Below are 19,496 nucleotides of genomic sequence, written 5' to 3'. Positions count from 1 at the left end.
TGCCATTTTTGTATCTGCCATTTAATGTTCTAAACAAATGTAAACTGCTTCTTAGTTACGTGTAATTTAAGTAAATCAAACAAATAAATAAACTAGCCTCGGTCGTATGTCCAAAACCATTACCTACATATCCGCACCTTCACGTAGAGGAAATCTGCTGCAAGTTCCATTTTGATGAAATGCGAAAGAATGCGCCTTGCCATATGGGGACACTGAGAACATATCGAATGGTAGACACGACATCCGACCTCCGCCTTTACATACATTTATGCTATACAAAACTGCTATTTTTCGCCAATCGTTTATGTTTATGAAACAAAAAAAATGGTAAAATAAAGAAAATTTATAAATACGATGAACAAACTGTAGATGTACGAAGCTAGGGGTATACGTTTACCAAATCACTGTGGGGTGAATGCAAAGGGGTACAGAGAAAATTAGATAAGAAGGAATATGTGCACAATATGTGATTGGCATATGCATCAAAGAAGGTATACAAATATTTCTAAGCAACCCAATTGCTCATTGGGAATTCATAGTAAACTGATGGTTAACATTTTGAATCCGCAAATCCTCATTTAATGGTGAGAATTCCTTTAATAAGTACCTGCAAACAGAAAAAGATTTTAATAACATTAAACATCTTTGGGGATGTTTAGCCCATCAGGTATATGATCAATGGCCAGCGTATTCCATATAAATTTTGTGTTCGCACCCCTTTAAAAGCGGATGTGGCAAGTTCTGTTGCAGAGATAGTTTTATTGAGCCAAAAAACTAGTACATACATTTTTCGGTTCAAGTTTATTGAGTAATGCTTTAAAAGAAAATATTTTCTTTTTAATAGCCAAGCCGCTAATGATGACCCCGAATTTTCCCTATTTTCATTAGCACTATTGCATTAAAATAAAGCATATAGCTGTCAAGAATCTGTGATGAAAATTCTTCTTTTAAATATGCTGATTGATCGATTTTTTTTCAAATAGTTATGACACAATTCTTTTGTTCTTTCAGCCCGATATTAGTCTGTAAATCATTAAATCAAAGTCAGTTTAGCAGCCTAAAGGGATCCTCGACTTTTAGCTTTGGTTCGACTTGTTTCTGTTAAACTCAAAAGCTATTAAAAAAGCTGAATATCTCAACCCTTTCCTTTCCTTGTGTTTTTGCCACTGAAAGAGTATTGGTGTATACATAACAAATTAGTCTCTATATAATTAGCCCATAGCTAAAGCCAAAAACATACCCATGTTAGTTATCGAACTCCAACTCGTATACACCGTAAGCTTCTTTACTTATTAAATCAGAAATGTGTTTTTTTTTGCATCTTCAATAAGTCAAAGAATATCCTTGGAGATCCAGATATGTATGCCTTCGCAATTTCCAGTTTGAAATCAGGTCTTTTGTTCGCGCTTGTTGTTTATCACGGTGGTGCAGATCTTCCTTTAAAAACAAGGGTTCAGAGAGTCTAGGTATTTTGGTGGAAATGATTTTCGCTGTAAAAAACTACAAGCCCAGGGAGCGGAGAGCAAACAGAATCTCACCACTTGCCGCTTTCAGCAGCAAGGCACTTGTGCGCATGCCTCTGGCAGAGAGCTCTAACGCGGGGGCTTGGGTAGCCGTGGGTTGAGTGGGGTTGGATGGGGGTGGAGGGTTGGGAAGCGTCAGAGGGGTGGCATACGATACCATATGATAATGATATGCAGACACATATATTCCAATTGGTGGTTGGAAGAGTTTCCTTCCAGCTGTGGCCGTACGAAAATAGGGGTAGGCTTTTGTGGGTTCTGGGTTCGAATTGGAAAAGTGAACGGCACACATCAGTCGTCGGTGGGAGTTCGAATACATACGTCAGCAGATAGGACGTGCTCAGTCGCAGGAGTGGGACTGAAAAATGTATACTCAAGTGGAAAAACTGTAGAAGAAGTAGCGGAAAAATGTAATCCATTGCAAGCTTTGCAAGAACTCTAAGAAATCCCAAACAAGAGGAAGGTGCCAGTGGCAGCGACAGTGGCAGCCGGAAGCCCCGAAACAAAAGGCAGACCCACTTACAACACAAGTGAGTGGAACCCAGTGGAAGCAGCGGCAGCAACCCCCAAAAAAACGGACAGCAGGAACAACCCCACCAACCCCAACACCCAACCACACAACCCCTATATGATTATCGTGCTGTTGTTGCTGTTCCAATCGCTCTGCCTCTACTGCCAACGCCTGGTGCTGCACATCCACGACCGATGCTTCCCCCGCAACGTACGCCTCTTGCAGGAGGTGGCCGAAACGGTCGGCGATCGTAAAGCCCAACAGCATCTGGAGCAGCAGCAGCTGGAGCAGACAAAGCGCAGCCAGAAGCGCCGCATACTCGAGCCCATCCTGCCCCTCGGAGCTGGCGTCAACTCGGAAGCCTGTCGCTTCTGTGCCCACAGCCCGCAGGGCTACTGCCGTCATCACTTCCACCTGCAGGAGCTGCAGCTCCAACAGCAGCGGCACTCGTCCCGCATCGGTGGCGACCAGGACTACAAGCAGCTGCGTCGCATCAAGCGCGAGCTGAAGCGGAGTCTGGGCCAGCGCCAGCCACAGATTAGGAGCTATCGACCACTGCTGTCCGGCAGTCCCAGCTGCAGCTCTCTGAGCAGTGGCTACGGGTCGCTAAGCACCTGCAGCACGTACGCCGACGAGGAGGAGGTGGAGGAGGAAGAAGAGCAGGAGGAACTCGAAGAGTCCGTGCAGGTCGAGGAGCCAGGTAACCTGGTAACTACTCACTTGTAGCACTCTCCGGCAGATCTCGGGGTAAAGTGAGTGCCAGCCCATCTCGGTAGAAATCGAACAGTAGGCCTTTGAGAGCACTCGAAAATTTTCGAGTGTCAATAGAAAATCCTATTGTCATTTCAAACAAAATTGAAGTACCTGCAACAATGTCAGACTTGGAGATTGAACAGCAGCCGGATCCGGCACACTTGGCTGCGGTGATGACACCTCGACGACGCCGTCACAGTGCTCGCCGTGGAATCGGACCCACATCACAGGATGCCAAGGTGTCCAAGACACCTACGTCAGCATCGCCCTCGCGTGGCTGTCCGCTGGCACACGGTACCAAAGACAATTGGACCTGGAGCAATCGCAATCGTTCCAACGAGGTGGTGCTGAGCGGCCCCAACTTTCGCACCGTTCACTTTCATCCAAACTGGAGCAAGGGCACCGCCGGAGTCCAGGGCAAGCGGCCACTCAACAACGGTCGCTACTACTGGGAGCTGCATGTCTCGCAACGCGTCTTCGGCACTTCGATCATGTTTGGAATTGGAACGCGGTCGGCTCGGCTACATGCGAATGCCTTCCGCAATATGCTAGGTGAGAACGAGCACGGATGGGGGCTCTCCCACAAGGGCGTGCTCTGGCACAATGGCGTGGCCCTGCTATACACGAAACGCTTTCGCGAAAATCATTCCACACAGATTGGAGTGCTTTTCGATGGTATTGAGGGCACGCTGACTTACTATAAGGATGGAAAGTGTCTGGGTGTGGCCTTCAGGGGATTGGATAAAATTGAGGAGCCCCTCTATCCCATCGTCTGCTCGACAGCCGCCAAAACGGAGATGACTCTGAAGAGTGCTCGGCGTGAGTTTGTCAATCTGCAGGACCGTTGTCGGGCCGTTATTATGCGTCGAATCCGCAGTTCCTCTCAACTGGAGAAGCTCAAGCTTCCGCTGCCTATCCGTGCCTACCTGACTGAAGTCATCGATGACAAAGAGCCGCTGCGTCAGGTCGACAACTACGATATACTATGTGATTTCTAGAGTTTGGAACATCCGCATCGGAACTCAAATATAACAGGCGATCCGTTGCGGACCACATCTTAGCAGGGGGTTTATCGAGTGAAGGAAGTGGAACAGTCCCAGCCCATACCCAATAATTTGTAAGCTGCGACCCGTGAAACTTTTGTTGTGCCATCAAGTGGAGCTAAAAAGAAACAAGAAGCAAAACGTTTCTAGAAAATATTGTACATTTTCAAGTAATTCTAAATTGTTTTGTAGTTTTTGCTGTAATCCTTTTTTTTTTGGTTTTGTTTGTAGCTTTCTGTTGAGATTTTTAGATAAAATGTGGGGAAATAGGCCAATTTGGTGCAATATTTGTGATATAAGAAAATGAGGAATAAACATAAATATTCGATTTGTATTTTGTGGCATAAAGCTAACCGCAAAATAAGATAAGGTCATAGGGTCATAGAGCTAAGCATAAATATTTTTCGGTACAGACGAGTGTGAAATCTAGTCAAAGGAACACGCTGCTAAAAAAAACCTTTGTATAAATGGGCTACGCTCCATAGACAGCAATTATTCATAAGTAATCTAATTTAGCGATTGAAAAACTCAACTCTAGTCATACAAAACATAATTAAACAATGTTTCCCTTGAACTAAAAAACATTTATGGCACGTGTAAAGGTATAATACAGCTTTGGTCACATAAATATTTTAGTAAAAATGATTTATTACATTATTCTTATTATGATTATTGTAGATTTGGTGTCTGTATAAATTACTACACATAATTTAATTGGTACACGTAGATGGCAAGCTTGGACATGCAAATGAAATTCGTAAGAAACGCTCAATTAGCGATATTGATTTTTGCTTCATTTTGGGGGGATTCTTGGATTTACATAAATAAAACATACATTTACTAACTATACAAATGGGAAGTATAATGCTACACACACACAAATGTTGTATAACTCTATACAGCAGAGTTCATTCGTAATACAGATTTACATATTAGAGCTCATCGGCCAGGTGGTTGATGTTCTGCAGATGGTCTCCGTAGTCTGTGGCCTCGCTGCCCACAAAAGTCTCATAGTTCTTGAGGATCTCCAGATAGGAGAGACGATCGTCGTGATCCTCGTCGGTGGAGACAAACAGATGGTCCACCTCATCGCTAGCAATCGCCGTATTGCTGGGCACTATCCACGAGAGCACCTCGTTGCCCGTGAGCACACCGTCCCCATTGATATCGTGATCCTTGTCGAAGCGCTCCTTCTCAGTTAGAAGCCATTCCTTGTCGTGATGTGAGGCAGCCTCGCCCACAAACTCCTGGAAATTAATCTTGCCATCGTGATTCAAGTCCTTGTCCTGCATGGTGTGCTCCAGGAGTATGGGAAGCATCTGTGGATGTTCCTCGGGATTGTGGAAGTACACAAATTCCTCGAGACTCAGCACGCCGTCCTTGTTTATATCGGCTGCATTAAACATCTCCTTATCCTGCTTAATCATTTTCTGCTCCTCCTCGTAGTTGTCAAAGTCGATGGTCTCCTTCTTAAAATTCTCATCTTCCATGGAATAGGTGTCCTGTAAGTACTCCTTCCACGTGATTCTCTCATCCGTTTCTTGATCGATTTCATCAAAGCGATCAGCTGCCTCCTCTTCGGAAAGCTTTCTGCAAGTATTAGAATTAGTTTTACAAATAAATTCGTTTTATGTATGTTTTCATTTGTCAGTTTGGCGAGCAGAAGCAGTCACTAGCGGATAAGGGTTAGCAGCTGGCGACACTGATTGGGGTGCATTAATCCACAGACAACACTCACTTAAAAGACCTTAATATCCATGCTTTCAGTTCATGTCGGTCAACAAACTCATCCTTGTTGAGATCCATCAGCTTAACCAGCACGAGCAGGCGCCTTTTCGACTCCTCCGGCGTCAGCGTGTCGAATTCCTGCGCCTCTTTCGTATTGCCTAGCATAAGTGAATTAATACTTTAATACTTTTTTCTAAGCGTGAAGGGCGAAACATCATGTGCACGAGTACAAAACCTAATACCACAGACCTTTACTGACGTGTTTCAGTCAGCATACAGATTTTATGGATTTCAATATGGCACACAAATAAACAAATCGCGTGGAAACAATCGGGCTATTTAGAAGACGTGACTCACCAATGATGGCCTCGTGGTCGAACTCCACATTGTGCTCGCCATCCTCGCCATGATGGTGAGCATCCCTCGGTGCATGGATTCCGTCCTTTACCCGCTCCTTGCTCAAGTGATTCTCGTGTGCCGAATGCTTATGCGTCGCAACGGCTCCGAAAGCGGGCATGGGCACTACGGCAGCGAACACTGCCACTGTGCACAGCACAAGCGGAAACATGGGAAGATTTCTGGGCATTTTAATTGATTATGCGGAACGGCGTTCTCTCTGTTGTTCGATTTGTTTCTTTTTTTGGCAGCACAGCCTCTTGAAACCTCACACACGCGCAGCTAACTACAAACACATATGGGAAGTGGGACTGGGGCCACTTGTGGTCTCTTAGTCTGCCGGCGGCTACAGGGGCACACACGTAATAGCAGAAAAATAAATGAACTCTGTTCACCTTTCGCTCTGGCTGAAATATGCAAATGCCATATTCAAGCATACATAGGTATTAAAAAATATTTCGAGTTAACATTCTTACCCAAAACAGTGTCGCTCCTTTCTTGATTTTTCTTTCCTTTAGACAGCTTAGCTTTGCGTTCTTGCGTTTTGCTATGGTTTTAATTGCATATATTCGTTCGTTACCTACTGGATTTATTATTATTTTTCAAAACACTTTCCGTTTATTTATTTACGCAGGCAAAAGGGCTGCATTGACGCTGGAGAAATATCGATAGCATCCACCGCCATCGGACTGCCATCGATGTTTTTTCAATCCACCCCTTTTTGTTGACGATATTGAAATTAAAACACTAAAAGAAGTAATCAGGTAGAGTGAGAGAGAGAAATACACATGTAATGCGTCAACCAAACAAATGTATTAAAAAATGTTTTTTATAAAACATCGGGTACATCCATGTTTCATCGATAGTCGCAATGTTTCTTCGGCTCACTGTCTCAGATTGTGAAAATTGTTGGAGTTTTTTTGGTTTTGTTGTTAAAAACAGGTGACAACAATCACATATTCAGTGGACCAGGTACTAAGTGAATGTAAGTTAACAAATCGTGAGTTAAAGTGATGTGGAGCTCCTCAAAAACTAGTACGAGAAAACATTTTATAAAAGGCAAAGGGGAGACTATTAAATACAAATGACATCATAGCAGCACCTTTTTTGCGACAGCTGTGTGGCATAAAACTCGTTTATACTTGCGCGTTTATTTAGTTAGAAATTTGATCATAATTTACTCAAATTTGTGGGCCCAAAACACGCAAAGGACACCACTCTCAGAAATGGGGGATGGGAGCAAAAGCTTTTGTGTAGGTGGCTGTGTGTGTAAGGAGCCCTCTCCTAGCCACAATAGTAGTTGTTGACCGGCTTATGGAGGAAAGTTTTGTTATTTTTGGTCGGTACCACGGAAATACTCATTAACTTTCCCGAATCGGTGGTGGTCAGTGTAATTATAGCTCCTGGCCAAAGCGTGGCATGCAACTGGTCGTGGGGTCAAAGTGTCTATATGTATGTTAATTATTATCCTGGGACCGCACACTTGGGTGGGTCCTATGCGTCACTGTCATTCGGTATCTGCACACATTACTCGTACAGCCTAATCCAATAAAACGCTGCTAACCATTTCAGCCTAAGCAGCGCGACGTCTATTAATATCATAAAAAAAAGAGCAGAGACGCAGACAGCGATTCGTCGTTGGCATTGGAAAAACCTCTTCAACACGTCAAAACCAATTTCGGGTTTAGTTGTGAGCCAACCTTCAGATAGAAAAGCGAGCTTTTGTCGTCGTCTGGGTACCTAATTCTTTCCCGTGCTTGCATTTGATTTTTACCAATTTTCGGACTCTCTGACTTCGACTCCGCCCGCGCTAATTAAATAGAAAAAGCATACCAAATGCCGTACATTATCATACGCGGCAATCTAGCCTCCTACAGTCACAAATATCCATGGCGTGTGCTTGTCTCTGGATTGAAAGGTAAACCCAGCCACGGCTATTCAGTTCAGTTCAAGTAGTAGATTTCCCTTTTTCGATTTGGCAACAATTTCGTATTGTTTTATTTTGAGCTGTTTTGTGCATTTTTTTATTGTGACACAATTCATTTAGAGATTGCTTGGCAAACAGATAAACATATGCATACATATCTACATATATATATACGCACACAAGTAGAAGTCGCAAGCTTAAAGCGCTAGTTACGGTTATTTCCACATTACACTACAACCAAAACTTTTTTGAATGAACAAACACTGACGGTCCAACAAATATGTACGCATGCCAGAGCTGTGGTGCAGCCTATTCTGCTCAGGTGATTTTGTCTCAGCTAAACGTGCATATAAACTACAACCTGGATTTTTTTACGCAACCCATTACTTTACAATTTATTGTGTATTTTAGCATAAGCTTGTTAAAAGCAGATTTAAAAACAGATTTTTTATTTTACGTCCATAGATACACACTCACTATACCTTACTTATAATTGCCACAACAAATAAACAGATGTGCCTTAATTGCATGCCATTGGCACCGCCCAATCTCACCCTCCCTCTTTTTACGACCGCCACTGTTGGAAGCTCCACTCTCCACGTACTTCTCTCGTTGTCAATTTCGTTTTGTTGTGCCGTTCAGTTCACATCTCAGAGAACGCATTTGCAGTTACTGTATTCATATGTATGTACATCTGTATTTACATATCTGATAAAACATACAACGCAAATGTATATCGGCATATTACTTTTTGGTATTTAAAGCATAGCCTGCATAGCAGAAGTCAATACACTTTACAATATTCCAAGAACTTGGAATGAAATAGCACAATTTTTCTGATAATTTGAGTCGAACAGTACATTTTGGCTTTTTGCTTAATTAGCGCACTCACACACCCAACGACACAGACCTGTCCGGCGGCCCTGCGCTGACGTCATCTGGTGCTGTTCGGGCAGTGTTATCTTTTGTTTGTTCTGTTTAAACATAGCTCCCTTCATGATAAACGAAAAGGAAAGCGATTTCCACAGAAAATAAACCAAACTAATCACTTGAACCCATACCTTACAGCTGACGACATCGAGCAGTTGAACAAATTCTCGTGCGGCGGTTACAGTGATGAGTCCACCATCGTCTACTTAGTACATCCTTGTCGCATTTTATCGGCGCTAGAAGTGAGTAAAATAAGTGGGAACAAAGCTGACGCACAACTCATGTTTGCAATTTATTTGCAGATATTGGGATTTCGCGTTGTGGCCAGCTCGTCGACAGCCGTGAAACAGGACTACAACGAATATATGTGGACAATGCGCAAGGAGTTTGACGAACCAGAACCCTTGGAGGCAGAGTCGGTAGTGCGCGAAAATCTGTCAAATATTGGCCGGGAGGCAGCCAGCTTAGGCAACTATCACAAGGTGGATTCGCCCGAATAAGCACAATCATTTCCCCAACAAACAATCTCAAAAAATCAGAAAAAAGTTTAAAATAGTTGTATAATATTGTGTGTGCGTGCCTGTGACCGTTCTTGTGTGCGTGTATGAGTATATGCATGTGAAGAAAACTATAGCAACGTAGGGAAACTTAATCCACAACACATTCTGGAGCCTTCCGCACCACAATAAGTGAGTGAAAAAGTGACTTAACCAATCCAAGACCCAAACGAAAACTATGAGTGACAGCCAGCCCACGGCAAAGGAGTCGAATTTGAACTGCGAGTGTCCTGCTGCGTCATCGACCACATCGTTGAACGCCGCTGCTGCTGTTGCCGCTGCCGCTTGTCCCGCCAATGTTGTGACCATTCCAGTTCCCATACTCCAATCGGAGGGCACTTTTGTCTACATCACCGTCAAGGGCTCGCTCCACGACTACACCTGTACCATATTCGGTTTGAACCAGGCCGAGGTACAGGCTCTGTCTAAGCGCTTCGACAGCGGCGTCAAGCAGTGTGTGAATGGTATTATGGTGGCAGTGCCACCCATGGTTATGTTAAATACGTTGGCCCAGCTAAGCTACAAAGTCGTCTGCAGTTGCGGTGAGGCCGAGATCTGCTGGACCATGCAACGTGAGGTCTAAACATTGCCCATTTCACCACAAGTCGTCACAATCCACAATCATTCAAGCAAATCACATAAACAAGGAATTTCACATCGAAACTGAATACACTCTCGAAAGGATTAAGCAAAAATGGATCAGCACAGTGCCGACAACTGCAGATGCCACAAGCAAACGCAGCCGGCACAGCAGACGCTTAGCGACATGGACTTTGATCGGGGCATATGGAATGCAGGTAAGAGATGTTTGTAATCCCATAATCCCATTACTTACACCTTCTCCCCATAGCCATCTATAATGAGGTAGATCGTGTAAGGGATTTCATCAGGAAGGGCCAGGCCATGGCGAGAGATGACTGTGACTATACGGCTCTGCATTATGCGGCACGCAGTGGCAACGCACAAATCTGCAAGCTCCTCATTGACGAGGGCAAAGTGGATGTGAATGCGGCGACCAAGGCTGGTGCCACAGCACTTCATCGGGCAGCCATGATGGGTATACATTTTTATTCGCATTAATTATCTTTTATAATACCTCTAATTGCATGCCCACAGGTCATCTGGATATAGTGAAGCTCTTGACGGAACACAAGGCTAATCTCCTGCTGCAGGATGAGTGCGGGCAGAGCTCGCTACATCGTGCAGCATTGCGTGGCCACCTGGAGGTTTGTCGCTACCTACTGGAGCAGGAGCCAACACTGAAACAGCTCAAGGACAAGAAGGATAAATTTGCATTTGAGTACATCATGGAGAATGCGAATGACGACTTTAAGCTACTGCTAAAGCCCTAAGGGGCGTCATTCTGCATACAAATTGTCGTTTACAATGTCGTTTTCTTTTTAATCTAAGAACAAAAAAGTGAAATATTTCTTTAAAACTCTGTATTGTTTATTAAGAAAGTCAACATGTATGTATCTTTTTTTCTAAAATTGCATCCGATATCTAAAATTCTAATTTACAAATTGCATGTGTAATATACCCTCTTGAGTTACGTTCCGTCAGAGATACAATAGATTGTATGTGGGCGAAAAGTAATCTTAACTTTGGCATAGTCAAATAAATAACCCATATAAATATCTACATAAAGACTACAAATATACACATGTCTGTGCAAAGTAATTTAGTTCATGTCTCCCAAACAGATGCAAGTAGCGAGAGCATTCGTGTGGGGGAGACACAGTTCCAAATATGTAATACATTGTAAGAAATTAATATCACATTAGAGTTGTGCAAGGATTGTGTTGGTATCTCTGATCGAACTCGGATTGGAATATGGAATATGGAATAACCCTAACACTCTCCTATTCACAAATATAGACATTCAGAGATGGGCCTTACCATAAATATATTGGCCAATATACGAAACTAAAAGCTACATACCATATACCCCCACATATTTAAAACCTATATAATCTGAATAAATTCTTAATCCCACGACTCGGGCGATCTGTAGACGCGCATGGGTTCGCGATCCGCCTCTATGGACCACACCTTGGGCAACTCTTCAAAGTCGCTGAGATATTTCTTCAATATCTCTGGTATATCAAACTCGTCGATGATTAGTCCGAGGGTGGATCGATGCGGTTTCGGCAGATATTTCTGTTCCAGGGAGTGCTGCACTTGCAGATTCCGAAGAATATTTTTGCGAATCACCAGACGAGCGGTGGACTTCAGGGAGCGCGGGCTATTTGCATGCAGGAACATTTCCCTTTCGAGTTGCTGTCGTGACGCGGCCCAATTGTTGGCTGCCAACCGCTTCTTGAATGGTGGCAGCTGGAAACCGGCGTTGTCTAGGGGAAGACAAAGGTTTTGGAAACGGAACAAAATTGTGCGTCAGATCGAAACTTACACAGCAATCGACCAAAGGCCACGCTCCTTTGAGAGCAGTTCGAACGCAGTTCGCTGACCACATGGTCCGGGCAAATCTGTGCCAGATTGCAGCCCTCCAGGATGAGCAGCTCGGCTAGGTCCAGACGGTGCAGGTTGATGGCTCGCGACAGCGGAGTCTGGCAGTAGATAAGACCGCAGACTATGGTCGGAGCACACGATCCATAAAGATCTGAACGGGCGCTGGACAGCCTGGACAACAGCACTCTAAGGACACCCCGCAGATCGTCTACGTGGAGGGCATGCTGCACGGCGAATAGGATCAAGCCCTCGTCTTGCGCATTCATGTACAGGCCCTGACGACGCTGCTGCTCGGCCACGTCCAGCAGATAGCCCAGCATCTCTGGCTGCTGATTGTAGATGGCCACCATGATGGGTGTGTGGTTGTCGCTGTCCCGCACAGAGAGACTGTCTCCATACTGCAGCAGAATCTCCACCAGCTTCCGATTGTTGTGTCCAACGGCGAGGTGCAGGAGATGCTGTGAGGCCAGACGCCGAGCTCCACGCTCGAGGAGAAGCTTTGCCATGTCCGTGTGGCGACCCCTGACAGCGAGCATCAGAGCCGTTTGGTTCTCCTTGTCCTGAATATTGATATGGGCGCCCCGCTCGAGCATTTCTTTGGCCAGTACCGTCATGCTGCAGGCAATCGCAGTCATCAGGGGCGTCTCGCCCAAGTCGTCGGTTTCGTTGATGTTGATGTTCGTCTGGAGCAGCAGCTGGGCAGACTCCTTCGACTTGCTCTCGATGGCCAAGTGGAGGGCTGTCTTGCCGTCGCTCAGGGTCTTGGCATTGACCGGAGCTCCGTGCTGGATCAGTAGTCGGGTGACCTTGGGGAATCCGGCACCCAAATGCAGTGGGCCATAGCCATCGCTATTTACCACATTGATGGGCGCATTGTGCTCCAACAGTATTCGGACGCACTCATCGTGCCCCCAGAAGGCTGCATAGTGCAGGGGTGAGGTAAGGCAGGCATCGCATAGATGTGGATCCTGCTCGCGGCAACTGGCGCAGCATTGGGCCACAAACTCTCCCATGCTCTCCAAGGTCTTGGCATAATACTGATACAACAGACTGTCCTCGCCACCGGCACCAGCAGTCGGCTGTCCAGTGTTCTCCGCGCAGCACTCAAACTCGTCCACCCACTCAAGCTTATCCATACCTTCGGGTGTGCTCTCGATCTCCAGGCTATCAGTATGTGCTGCAATAGCGAAACAATTGTTTGAGCGACTGAACACTGAATTGTCTTATTGCTGTCACTTCCTGTCAATTCCTCTACCTGTTATTCCTAACGTAAGGCGCCTACTATGTCTAGCATTTTCAATTGGGTAACTGACGCTGTCCAACACGTCAGCTATTCTGTTCTTTTCTTATCTGAGGTGTGGTGCGGCTAGAGAACCGGTTTGGTTCGAATCATTTCATTTCGTGTACTTCTTTGCGCTGCACATGCAATTCGTTTAACATCTGAAATGAGTTGGGTCGCCCTATTGCATGTGGGTCAATGGTAAGCGCTCTGCCACACTAACCAGCGAACTTTGGTAGCTGAAAAAAACAGCAGGGCTAGCTGCTTGCGCCTACCACTAATGTGAGGAGGGAGCAGCTGGATATTTTACCAATCATCCCTATCTTTCGGTGGCCTAAACTGAGGTTATCATATCGATTTTCTGTGTTGGGCCAGCTGTTTACCTGAGGACAAGTTCATGGCGGGGTCACAAAACTCACTCTGACGGAACACATCCAGTTCCGGCTGCTCGCAGGACTGCACCAGAAGCTCCAGCAGCTCGGCATCGCCCAGCAGAGCGGCGGTGCCGACGGCCGTGCGTCCACAGTTTGGCGATACATACGAGGCCTGAGCCCCGTGCATGATGCAGCTGAGGGCTTGCTCAATGTCTCCGCTTTGGACGGCACTCAGCAGCCGCTCGTTGATGTCGTAGGACAGCATATTGCCATTGGTTGTTAGTGGGATTAGTGGTTGTTATTTGTTATAAACTAATTTAAAGCGGCTGAGCTGAGCGAATCGCAATAAAAAGCTAACAAAAAGAACAAACCAAAAGAAGCTGCCGTGTGTATGTGTGAAAAGTGCGTTTCCCGTCGTCAGCGGCTGCAACACTCCCCCGGAAACTCGCACGAAAAACTAAAAATCCAAACAATCCAAGTGCGCACGAGCGAGGACCAAGTGAGGGCAGCCGCAACGCAAACACACCCCCATAACATTTGCCATGGGAGAGCACCAAAGAGCCCAAAATAGAACTCAGCTGTGCTTCGCTTCCACGCAGATACAATGCTGAATCGTTTATGGATTTATTTTGGTCATCAGTAGTGTATGCATACATCTCTAGAGGATGCCTCGGCTCGCTTTGTGTCTAAAACGTATTTTAATCTACTTGATTTCCTTGGCTTCCTTGGCGTTCTGCAGCGATTCGGTGATGAAGAGTTTGGCCAGCGACTGAGAGCAGAATTGGGCAATGTGCTGAGAGTGTGTGTTGATCTGTCCAGAGGTGATTGTGGCCGTAAGCCTGGCCGGTACGGGCATGGGGCGGAACTGTTTGATGACCTCCTCCTCGGCCACCGTCGGCTCACCCTTCGAGGTGCGCACAGCGTTCTCAGCGGCTAGCTTGGCCAGAGCACGGTTTTTGTCCTGGAACACAAAGTACAAATATTAATGCCTGCCCCTCTGGTTTTTTGCTGGTTAAATTCCTTACCGAATCCTGCTTGAACACCACTTGCTGATACTTGTTATAGCGCACTGCTTCCTGGTACAGTTCATCGACGCGCTCAATCAAGCTTCGCATGTGATTCTCCAGCACAGAGGCGGTGCCCAGATCCAAGAAGTTGTGCCCCTTGTCTTCGGGCAGCAACTCAAATAGCTCGCTCATCATGATGTTAGTCAATGGCGAGTTCTTGATCACGATTGGAATCTCTGCAAACAGACTCTCGTAGCCCACTTTTAGTGTACGGAATGCCTCGGGAGTAAAATCGCCGTCCTTGTACATCTGTATGGCCTGAGGTGTCAGGCGGTAGGCCTTCAGGCAGAGGAAGCCGCGGGCGGACTTCTGCGTATCGTAGACCACGACCACAGACTCCTCGATGCTGGTCTGATAGTGATACTGGGACTCGAGCAGAGCAAGCGACAGGCTGTTGCCCACGTCGGAGCTCTGATACCAGCCCACATGCAAGTGATCCACGTTCACGCGGCGCAAGCGACGCATCACGGTCAGCTGGTACATCTCCTCGTCCATTGTCTCGTCGCCGCTCTTGGGGAACGGGAAGCAGTTGGTGATCTCCAGGCACTTGTCCACCACCAAGCCGAGCAGGGCGCCCTGGGCCAGATCCATGTTGCTGGACTCCTCATGGCAGTGCTTCACCATTTTCATGACGGCCTGTGGAGAGCATTTCGCTTATTAATTCACAAATCCATGCATTTGTCATGACACACACACACACAGAAACGCGCACACACATGCACATGTTTGGCCAGCGCGTGGCATCGAATTTGGCGTTTCCTTATGCGCGTTTCTGGGCCACTTCACAGACAAACATGTCCGCAGAGTTTTAGGTTTGTTTATAACTCACCAAACCGTCGCATTGCACATAGTTTATGGTATTATCTGAATCCTCTGTGCGAGCATGACGACCACCACGATTTGCCATTTTGAAGCGAAAAAGAACTTTCCAGGGATGGCAGAAAAATTGATAGCACCATCGATACTTTCGGTTCGGTCCGTCGACTCTTTCGGTTCACCAAGAGCTCATCAAGTTCATCAAGTGCGGTTAACAGTACTATTAATATTAAATTTAGCTTTAAATGGGGTGACTTTGTGTACACACAAGCAAACTGGTGAACTGGAATAGCGAGTGTGTGTATGAAAGTCTTGGATGGACCGCCCAAAACTCAGTAAATAAATTATGCTTCTTATATGTTGTCGAGTAGATTTAAATGGCTCCCAGGAGCAGAAAATGTTGCTGATATTAAAGTTAAATAAAATATATATACGAGGACCAGAGACATTTAGTTCATGATACTCTTGAAATTTGGAAGGAAAAGAGCTCTAATTTTTCAAACGATATATCGATAGTCTAACAAACTCATCGATGGTCATCGGTGGTTTTGCAGCCCTATTTCTTAAGTTGTTTATCTCACACAAAAAAAAAAATTTACTTCCTAATAATCAAAAGTGCTACGCTTGTCACGAAGCGCTGCTGATAGCAGCTGCGGGCGTCCGTCCACTTGAAGCTAAGAACCGAAGCGTTCTGTTCTGAAGTCAGTAGTAATTAGCAACGCAACGCTGGCAAGCCCAAGACGACAAAGATGTCCACTAATTGGCGTGAATTGTTCCCCACCCGACTTACTTTCATCATATTTCTGCTGTATATGTCACTTTTCATAGGACAGGGTACGTGGCCCAATTGCACATCTCAGCCAAAATCCTCGGTTAAGTTTCAGCATCTCTCTTTCCCAGGAATCTTTGTCACAGCATCCCAAGAGTCCAACAACTCGTATGGCTATAACACTGTAACCGTTGTGCTATTGACGGAAGTGTTCAAATTGATAGTGTCCACATGCCTGTATTGCAGAGAGTGAGTACCGTGCGATAAGAGGCTGGAAGCCAGCATCAATTTATCGTGTTTTTCTCCCCACAGCAACAATCTGCGTTCTCTGGTGCGCGATGTGCACAAAGACAGGAATGTGCTGGCCTTGTACATGGTGCCCGCATTCCTATACTGCCTCTACAACAATCTCGCTTTCGTCAACCTAGCCACGTTCGATCCCACCACGTATTATCTACTGCTGCAGCTGCGCGTTGTCGTCACGGGCATTCTCTTTCAAATCATATTCAAGAAGTATTTATCTCAACGCCAATGGATATCGCTGATACTGCTCACCCTCGGCTGCATGCTCAAGCAGGTTGATTTCAGCGGCTTTTACAGCGATGCCAACGACGACAGCGAGTCTGCGGCCATCCAGCCCATACCATCCAACGGCAATCACACCGCTGAGCATCACCAAGTGCATGGCAAAAACATGTCTGGCTTTGATTTCAGCCTTAGTGCTGTATTCATCCTGGCCCAGACGATATTCTCCTGCCTTGCGGGTGTCTACAACGAATACCTACTCAAGGACAAGGGTGCAGATGTCAACATCTTCGTGCAGAATGTGTTCATGTACCTTGACTCGATTGTTTGCAATGCGGGCATCCTTCTGCTGCGTGGCGAGCTGCTGGACGCCTTCAGCCCACAAAATTTGGGCGCCATTATGCGCTTCAGTGTCATCATCATCATTGTGAATAATGCAGCCATTGGGATTGTCACCAGCTTCTTCCTGAAGTACATGAACTCAATTCTAAAGACTTTTGCCAGTGCCCTGGAGCTGCTCTTCACGGCTGTGCTGTGCTATTTTCTGTTCTCCATACCCATCTACATGAACACCGCGCTGGCCATAGCGGTCGTCTCCTATGCCATCTATTTGTATACCCAAAGTCCAGTTGTCAATCTGGGCAAGGTGCGTCCATTGTCCAGTCTGAGCGAGGCATCCTCCAAGTCTACAGCCTATGACAAACGAAAGCTCCTCGACGAGGAGGGTGACAGCGATCTGGAAATGGACATGGTGTAGTGCTAGTAGCTAGTCCTAGACATAGGTTTAAATTGTAAATATCCTCATCTAACTGTGCTTCTTGTGGAAAAGTGCCTCTAACTGTTTTGAAAAGACGCGAGCATGCATTTGACTCTAGGCTTTGTGCAATCAATGCAGATTCAATCAACGACGGACAGACGAATGTCTGTGCTTGTAAATACCAAAACATTTGCTTTATTGAGTAAGTTTCATAATAAACAAATAATTTTAAATCGTAATTTTATTTTCGAATATGGCGAAGCAAACATACACAGTATGTTATTTTTTTCTTTGGGTGAAAAAGTATGGGTACACATTAGCTGTTCTTCGATAGTTTCAACGGATTAATGATGAATTAATAACAATATCCGTACACATAGTACGGAAAATTATAGCAAGATTAAAGGTATAACAATAATGATGTATTGCTCTGCAGGGCGTACATCCACTACGTATGAAGATGTATGTACATGGTCGTAAGTAAAGTCAATGTTGATTCAAACATAGTGCCTTATACAGCATCTTCGTCGTAAATAATGGGTTGTGCGCGCACCGAAAGCGCCATTTGAAACGAATTATTCTCAGTAAACTTGTGGTAGTCCTCACATTCTTTCAGGTGCTCTTCCATGTCGAGCACGCGGTGTATGGCATTATATTTGCAAGTTTGCAGGGGCGGCCCACGGTAGTTTTTCATACATTTGACAATATGGCCCGGCATGCGGAATAGCATGATGCGATGTTCTTTATTATATGGGCAAGTGCCAAATGAATAGTTAGACATTTTAAACACTGAAAGTTCCAAAAATATAAAGTAATTGCCGAAACTAATAGATAAAATATTTATCTTACCTAAAATTGAAAGTGCCGCTATAATTGAGATAGAGATGACAGTACGGAATGAGCATTGTTATCGACAGTACTCGATGCTTTTGCCGTTACTTGCTGAAACATTAATGGGACTCTAAGAATAAACATTAATTTTCTGTTGGTTTAGGACTTTGGGTCCTTAGATTTGTTTTATAGGTAGGTAAAAGCACATACAATATCTCTTCATAATTCCACCAAAAGCACAAACTACACGTACCAGATGTGCAGTTACTATATATCTTTTACCTTAACCCTTATCCCCAATCTTGTGTAAAATGTATTCATCAATTTGATTATATTATAGTTTTAGTGCTGAGAATCCCAACCAGCTAGTAATATTAAATTGATTTTAGACTAGAGGTATATTTTGAAAATTATAAGGTATATTTTTGAGGGTCGTACGGTATATTAAATCAATAAAGCTGCGGTCACACTGACTGTTTTCCATCAATAATCTAGAAAAAATTTCAACATCATTTGCAACTACAATCACAATTTTGATAGTTTAATTTAATATGGCTCGTACAAAGCAGACAGCTCGTAAATCCACTGGCGGAAAGGCTCCACGCAAGCAGCTGGCCACCAAGGCTGCCCGCAAATCCGCCCCATCTACTGGCGGCGTGAAGAAGCCTCATCGCTACCGCCCAGGTACAGTGGCGCTGCGTGAGATCCGTCGCTACCAGAAGAGCACAGAGCTGCTCATTCGCAAGCTTCCATTCCAGCGCTTGGTGCGTGAAATAGCCCAGGATTTCAAGACAGATTTGCGTTTCCAGTCGGCTGCGATTGGCGCTTTGCAGGTAAGCAAATGTCTGCCCGGGTTTGGGTTTGGGACCTCAAGAAATCATGCATGTAACACCTCCATTCGCAATTGCAGGAGGCTTCCGAAGCGTACTTGGTGGGCTTGTTCGAAGACACCAACTTGTGCGCCATCCACGCCAAGCGAGTTACAATCATGCCAAAAGATATCCAGCTGGCCCGTCGAATCCGTGGCGAGCGCGCCTAAATGCGTCATCCGCCATTTTGGATTAATAAATGCGGTGGTGGCGCAACCCTGGCGTCCACGGCCACCGATGCCGCATAATAGTTATTTAATTTTGTCTAATAATATGTATGTCAATACTTCTCTATAAGTAAAGATCGGAAGGAGTAATAAAGAGAAATTCACTTTTTTTTTTGAGAAAAACTGCTCCAAATAAAAATCAGTT

The 19,496-nt window shown here is 45.3% G+C and overlaps 11 protein-coding genes across 11 annotated transcripts; 7 read left to right on the top strand and 4 right to left on the bottom strand.

The window, feature by feature from the left end:
* Positions 1–1,795: 1,795 nt before the first annotated feature.
* Positions 1,796–2,893, top strand: LOC117584683. Its single transcript, XM_034273712.1, has one exon. It carries the CDS (start codon positions 2,152–2,154, stop codon positions 2,758–2,760), a length of 609 nt encoding a protein of 202 aa, XP_034129603.1. The 5' UTR covers positions 1,796–2,151; the 3' UTR covers positions 2,761–2,893.
* Positions 2,845–4,029, top strand: LOC117584681 (SPRY domain-containing SOCS box protein 3). The gene has a single exon (XM_034273711.1). It carries the CDS (start codon positions 2,907–2,909, stop codon positions 3,783–3,785), a length of 879 nt encoding a protein of 292 aa, XP_034129602.1. The 5' UTR covers positions 2,845–2,906; the 3' UTR covers positions 3,786–4,029.
* Positions 4,030–4,141: 112 nt separating this feature from the next.
* Positions 4,142–6,569, bottom strand: LOC117584678 (reticulocalbin-2). The gene is made up of 4 exons (XM_034273707.1): positions 6,431–6,569; positions 5,916–6,361; positions 5,569–5,716; positions 4,142–5,420 (listed from the first exon to the last, which is right to left on the bottom strand). The coding sequence occupies exons 2-4, from the start codon at positions 6,142–6,144 to the stop codon at positions 4,763–4,765; spliced, it is 1,035 nt and encodes a 344-aa protein (XP_034129598.1). The 5' UTR covers positions 6,145–6,361; positions 6,431–6,569; the 3' UTR covers positions 4,142–4,762.
* Positions 6,570–7,002: 433 nt separating this feature from the next.
* Positions 7,003–19,484, top strand: LOC117584685 (histone H3.3A). Its single transcript, XM_034273714.1, has 3 exons — positions 7,003–7,012; positions 18,799–19,088; positions 19,166–19,484. The coding sequence occupies exons 2-3, from the start codon at positions 18,807–18,809 to the stop codon at positions 19,292–19,294; spliced, it is 411 nt and encodes a 136-aa protein (XP_034129605.1). The 5' UTR covers positions 7,003–7,012; positions 18,799–18,806; the 3' UTR covers positions 19,295–19,484.
* LOC117584687 lies at positions 7,711–9,416 on the top strand. Its single transcript, XM_034273716.1, has 3 exons — positions 7,711–7,872; positions 8,950–9,053; positions 9,114–9,416. The coding sequence occupies exons 1-3, from the start codon at positions 7,791–7,793 to the stop codon at positions 9,309–9,311; spliced, it is 384 nt and encodes a 127-aa protein (XP_034129607.1). The 5' UTR covers positions 7,711–7,790; the 3' UTR covers positions 9,312–9,416.
* Positions 9,521–9,973, top strand: LOC117584686. The gene has a single exon (XM_034273715.1). The coding sequence runs from the start codon at positions 9,547–9,549 to the stop codon at positions 9,949–9,951; it is 405 nt and encodes a 134-aa protein (XP_034129606.1). The 5' UTR covers positions 9,521–9,546; the 3' UTR covers positions 9,952–9,973.
* On the top strand, positions 10,024–11,381 carry LOC117584684 (ankyrin repeat domain-containing protein 39). The gene is made up of 3 exons (XM_034273713.1): positions 10,024–10,165; positions 10,219–10,425; positions 10,485–11,381. Exons 1-3 carry the CDS (start codon positions 10,063–10,065, stop codon positions 10,718–10,720), a joined length of 546 nt encoding a protein of 181 aa, XP_034129604.1. The 5' UTR covers positions 10,024–10,062; the 3' UTR covers positions 10,721–11,381.
* On the bottom strand, positions 11,250–13,849 carry LOC117584675 (serine/threonine-protein phosphatase 6 regulatory ankyrin repeat subunit A). The gene is made up of 3 exons (XM_034273705.1): positions 13,536–13,849; positions 11,779–13,014; positions 11,250–11,719 (listed from the first exon to the last, which is right to left on the bottom strand). Exons 1-3 carry the CDS (start codon positions 13,753–13,755, stop codon positions 11,355–11,357), a joined length of 1,821 nt encoding a protein of 606 aa, XP_034129596.1. The 5' UTR covers positions 13,756–13,849; the 3' UTR covers positions 11,250–11,354.
* Positions 14,099–15,508, bottom strand: LOC117584679 (eukaryotic translation initiation factor 3 subunit H). Its single transcript, XM_034273708.1, has 3 exons — positions 15,387–15,508; positions 14,516–15,193; positions 14,099–14,451 (listed from the first exon to the last, which is right to left on the bottom strand). The coding sequence occupies exons 1-3, from the start codon at positions 15,462–15,464 to the stop codon at positions 14,194–14,196; spliced, it is 1,014 nt and encodes a 337-aa protein (XP_034129599.1). The 5' UTR covers positions 15,465–15,508; the 3' UTR covers positions 14,099–14,193.
* LOC117584676 (UDP-galactose transporter senju) lies at positions 15,940–17,611 on the top strand. Its single transcript, XM_034273706.1, has 3 exons — positions 15,940–16,207; positions 16,274–16,391; positions 16,455–17,611. The coding sequence occupies exons 1-3, from the start codon at positions 16,123–16,125 to the stop codon at positions 17,422–17,424; spliced, it is 1,173 nt and encodes a 390-aa protein (XP_034129597.1). The 5' UTR covers positions 15,940–16,122; the 3' UTR covers positions 17,425–17,611.
* Positions 17,592–18,374, bottom strand: LOC117584688 (gametocyte-specific factor 1). The gene is made up of 2 exons (XM_034273717.1): positions 18,274–18,374; positions 17,592–18,213 (listed from the first exon to the last, which is right to left on the bottom strand). Exon 2 carries the CDS (start codon positions 18,203–18,205, stop codon positions 17,936–17,938), a length of 270 nt encoding a protein of 89 aa, XP_034129608.1. The 5' UTR covers positions 18,206–18,213; positions 18,274–18,374; the 3' UTR covers positions 17,592–17,935.
* Positions 19,485–19,496: the final 12 nt, after the last annotated feature.

Source organism: Drosophila guanche, unplaced genomic scaffold, assembly GCF_900245975.1.
Source record: "Drosophila guanche unplaced genomic scaffold, DGUA_6, whole genome shotgun sequence".
Classification (NCBI taxonomy): domain Eukaryota; kingdom Metazoa; phylum Arthropoda; class Insecta; order Diptera; family Drosophilidae; genus Drosophila; species Drosophila guanche.
This window is presented reverse-complemented; position numbering and strand designations above follow the sequence as displayed.

Excerpts from the sequence above, each read along its gene's own strand:
- LOC117584683 (XM_034273712.1), top strand. The coding sequence starts at position 2,152 with ATGATTATCGTGCTGTTGTTGCTGTTCCAATCGCTCTGCCTCTACTGC.
- LOC117584681 (XM_034273711.1), top strand. The coding sequence starts at position 2,907 with ATGTCAGACTTGGAGATTGAACAGCAGCCGGATCCGGCACACTTGGCT.
- LOC117584678 (XM_034273707.1), bottom strand. The coding sequence starts at position 6,144 with ATGCCCAGAAATCTTCCCATGTTTCCGCTTGTGCTGTGCACAGTGGCA. Across the intron at positions 5,717-5,915 it reads CGACCACGAGGCCATCATTG|GCAATACGAAAGAGGCGCAG; the intron begins GTGAGTCACGTC and ends CACTTATGCTAG. Across the intron at positions 5,421-5,568 it reads TGGATATTAAGGTCTTTTAA|AAAGCTTTCCGAAGAGGAGG; the intron begins GTGAGTGTTGTC and ends TAATACTTGCAG.
- LOC117584687 (XM_034273716.1), top strand. The coding sequence starts at position 7,791 with ATGCCGTACATTATCATACGCGGCAATCTAGCCTCCTACAGTCACAAA. Across the intron at positions 7,873-8,949 it reads GCTTGTCTCTGGATTGAAAG|CTGACGACATCGAGCAGTTG; the intron begins GTAAACCCAGCC and ends CATACCTTACAG. Across the intron at positions 9,054-9,113 it reads GCATTTTATCGGCGCTAGAA|ATATTGGGATTTCGCGTTGT; the intron begins GTGAGTAAAATA and ends ATTTATTTGCAG.
- LOC117584686 (XM_034273715.1), top strand. The coding sequence starts at position 9,547 with ATGAGTGACAGCCAGCCCACGGCAAAGGAGTCGAATTTGAACTGCGAG.
- LOC117584684 (XM_034273713.1), top strand. The coding sequence starts at position 10,063 with ATGGATCAGCACAGTGCCGACAACTGCAGATGCCACAAGCAAACGCAG. Across the intron at positions 10,166-10,218 it reads TCGGGGCATATGGAATGCAG|CCATCTATAATGAGGTAGAT; the intron begins GTAAGAGATGTT and ends TTCTCCCCATAG. Across the intron at positions 10,426-10,484 it reads TCATCGGGCAGCCATGATGG|GTCATCTGGATATAGTGAAG; the intron begins GTATACATTTTT and ends GCATGCCCACAG.
- LOC117584675 (XM_034273705.1), bottom strand. The coding sequence starts at position 13,755 with ATGCTGTCCTACGACATCAACGAGCGGCTGCTGAGTGCCGTCCAAAGC. Across the intron at positions 13,015-13,535 it reads ACTGGATGTGTTCCGTCAGA|CACATACTGATAGCCTGGAG; the intron begins GTGAGTTTTGTG and ends TCGCTATTGCAG. Across the intron at positions 11,720-11,778 it reads GGCCTTTGGTCGATTGCTGT|ACAACGCCGGTTTCCAGCTG; the intron begins GTAAGTTTCGAT and ends GTCTTCCCCTAG.
- LOC117584679 (XM_034273708.1), bottom strand. The coding sequence starts at position 15,464 with ATGGCAAATCGTGGTGGTCGTCATGCTCGCACAGAGGATTCAGATAAT. Across the intron at positions 15,194-15,386 it reads ATGTGCAATGCGACGGTTTG|GCCGTCATGAAAATGGTGAA; the intron begins GTGAGTTATAAA and ends TGCTCTCCACAG. Across the intron at positions 14,452-14,515 it reads TGGTGTTCAAGCAGGATTCG|GACAAAAACCGTGCTCTGGC; the intron begins GTAAGGAATTTA and ends TTTGTGTTCCAG.
- LOC117584676 (XM_034273706.1), top strand. The coding sequence starts at position 16,123 with ATGTCCACTAATTGGCGTGAATTGTTCCCCACCCGACTTACTTTCATC. Across the intron at positions 16,208-16,273 it reads GTCACTTTTCATAGGACAGG|GAATCTTTGTCACAGCATCC; the intron begins GTACGTGGCCCA and ends TCTCTTTCCCAG. Across the intron at positions 16,392-16,454 it reads ACATGCCTGTATTGCAGAGA|CAACAATCTGCGTTCTCTGG; the intron begins GTGAGTACCGTG and ends TTCTCCCCACAG.
- LOC117584688 (XM_034273717.1), bottom strand. The coding sequence starts at position 18,205 with ATGTCTAACTATTCATTTGGCACTTGCCCATATAATAAAGAACATCGC.
- LOC117584685 (XM_034273714.1), top strand. The coding sequence starts at position 18,807 with ATGGCTCGTACAAAGCAGACAGCTCGTAAATCCACTGGCGGAAAGGCT. Across the intron at positions 19,089-19,165 it reads CTGCGATTGGCGCTTTGCAG|GAGGCTTCCGAAGCGTACTT; the intron begins GTAAGCAAATGT and ends TCGCAATTGCAG.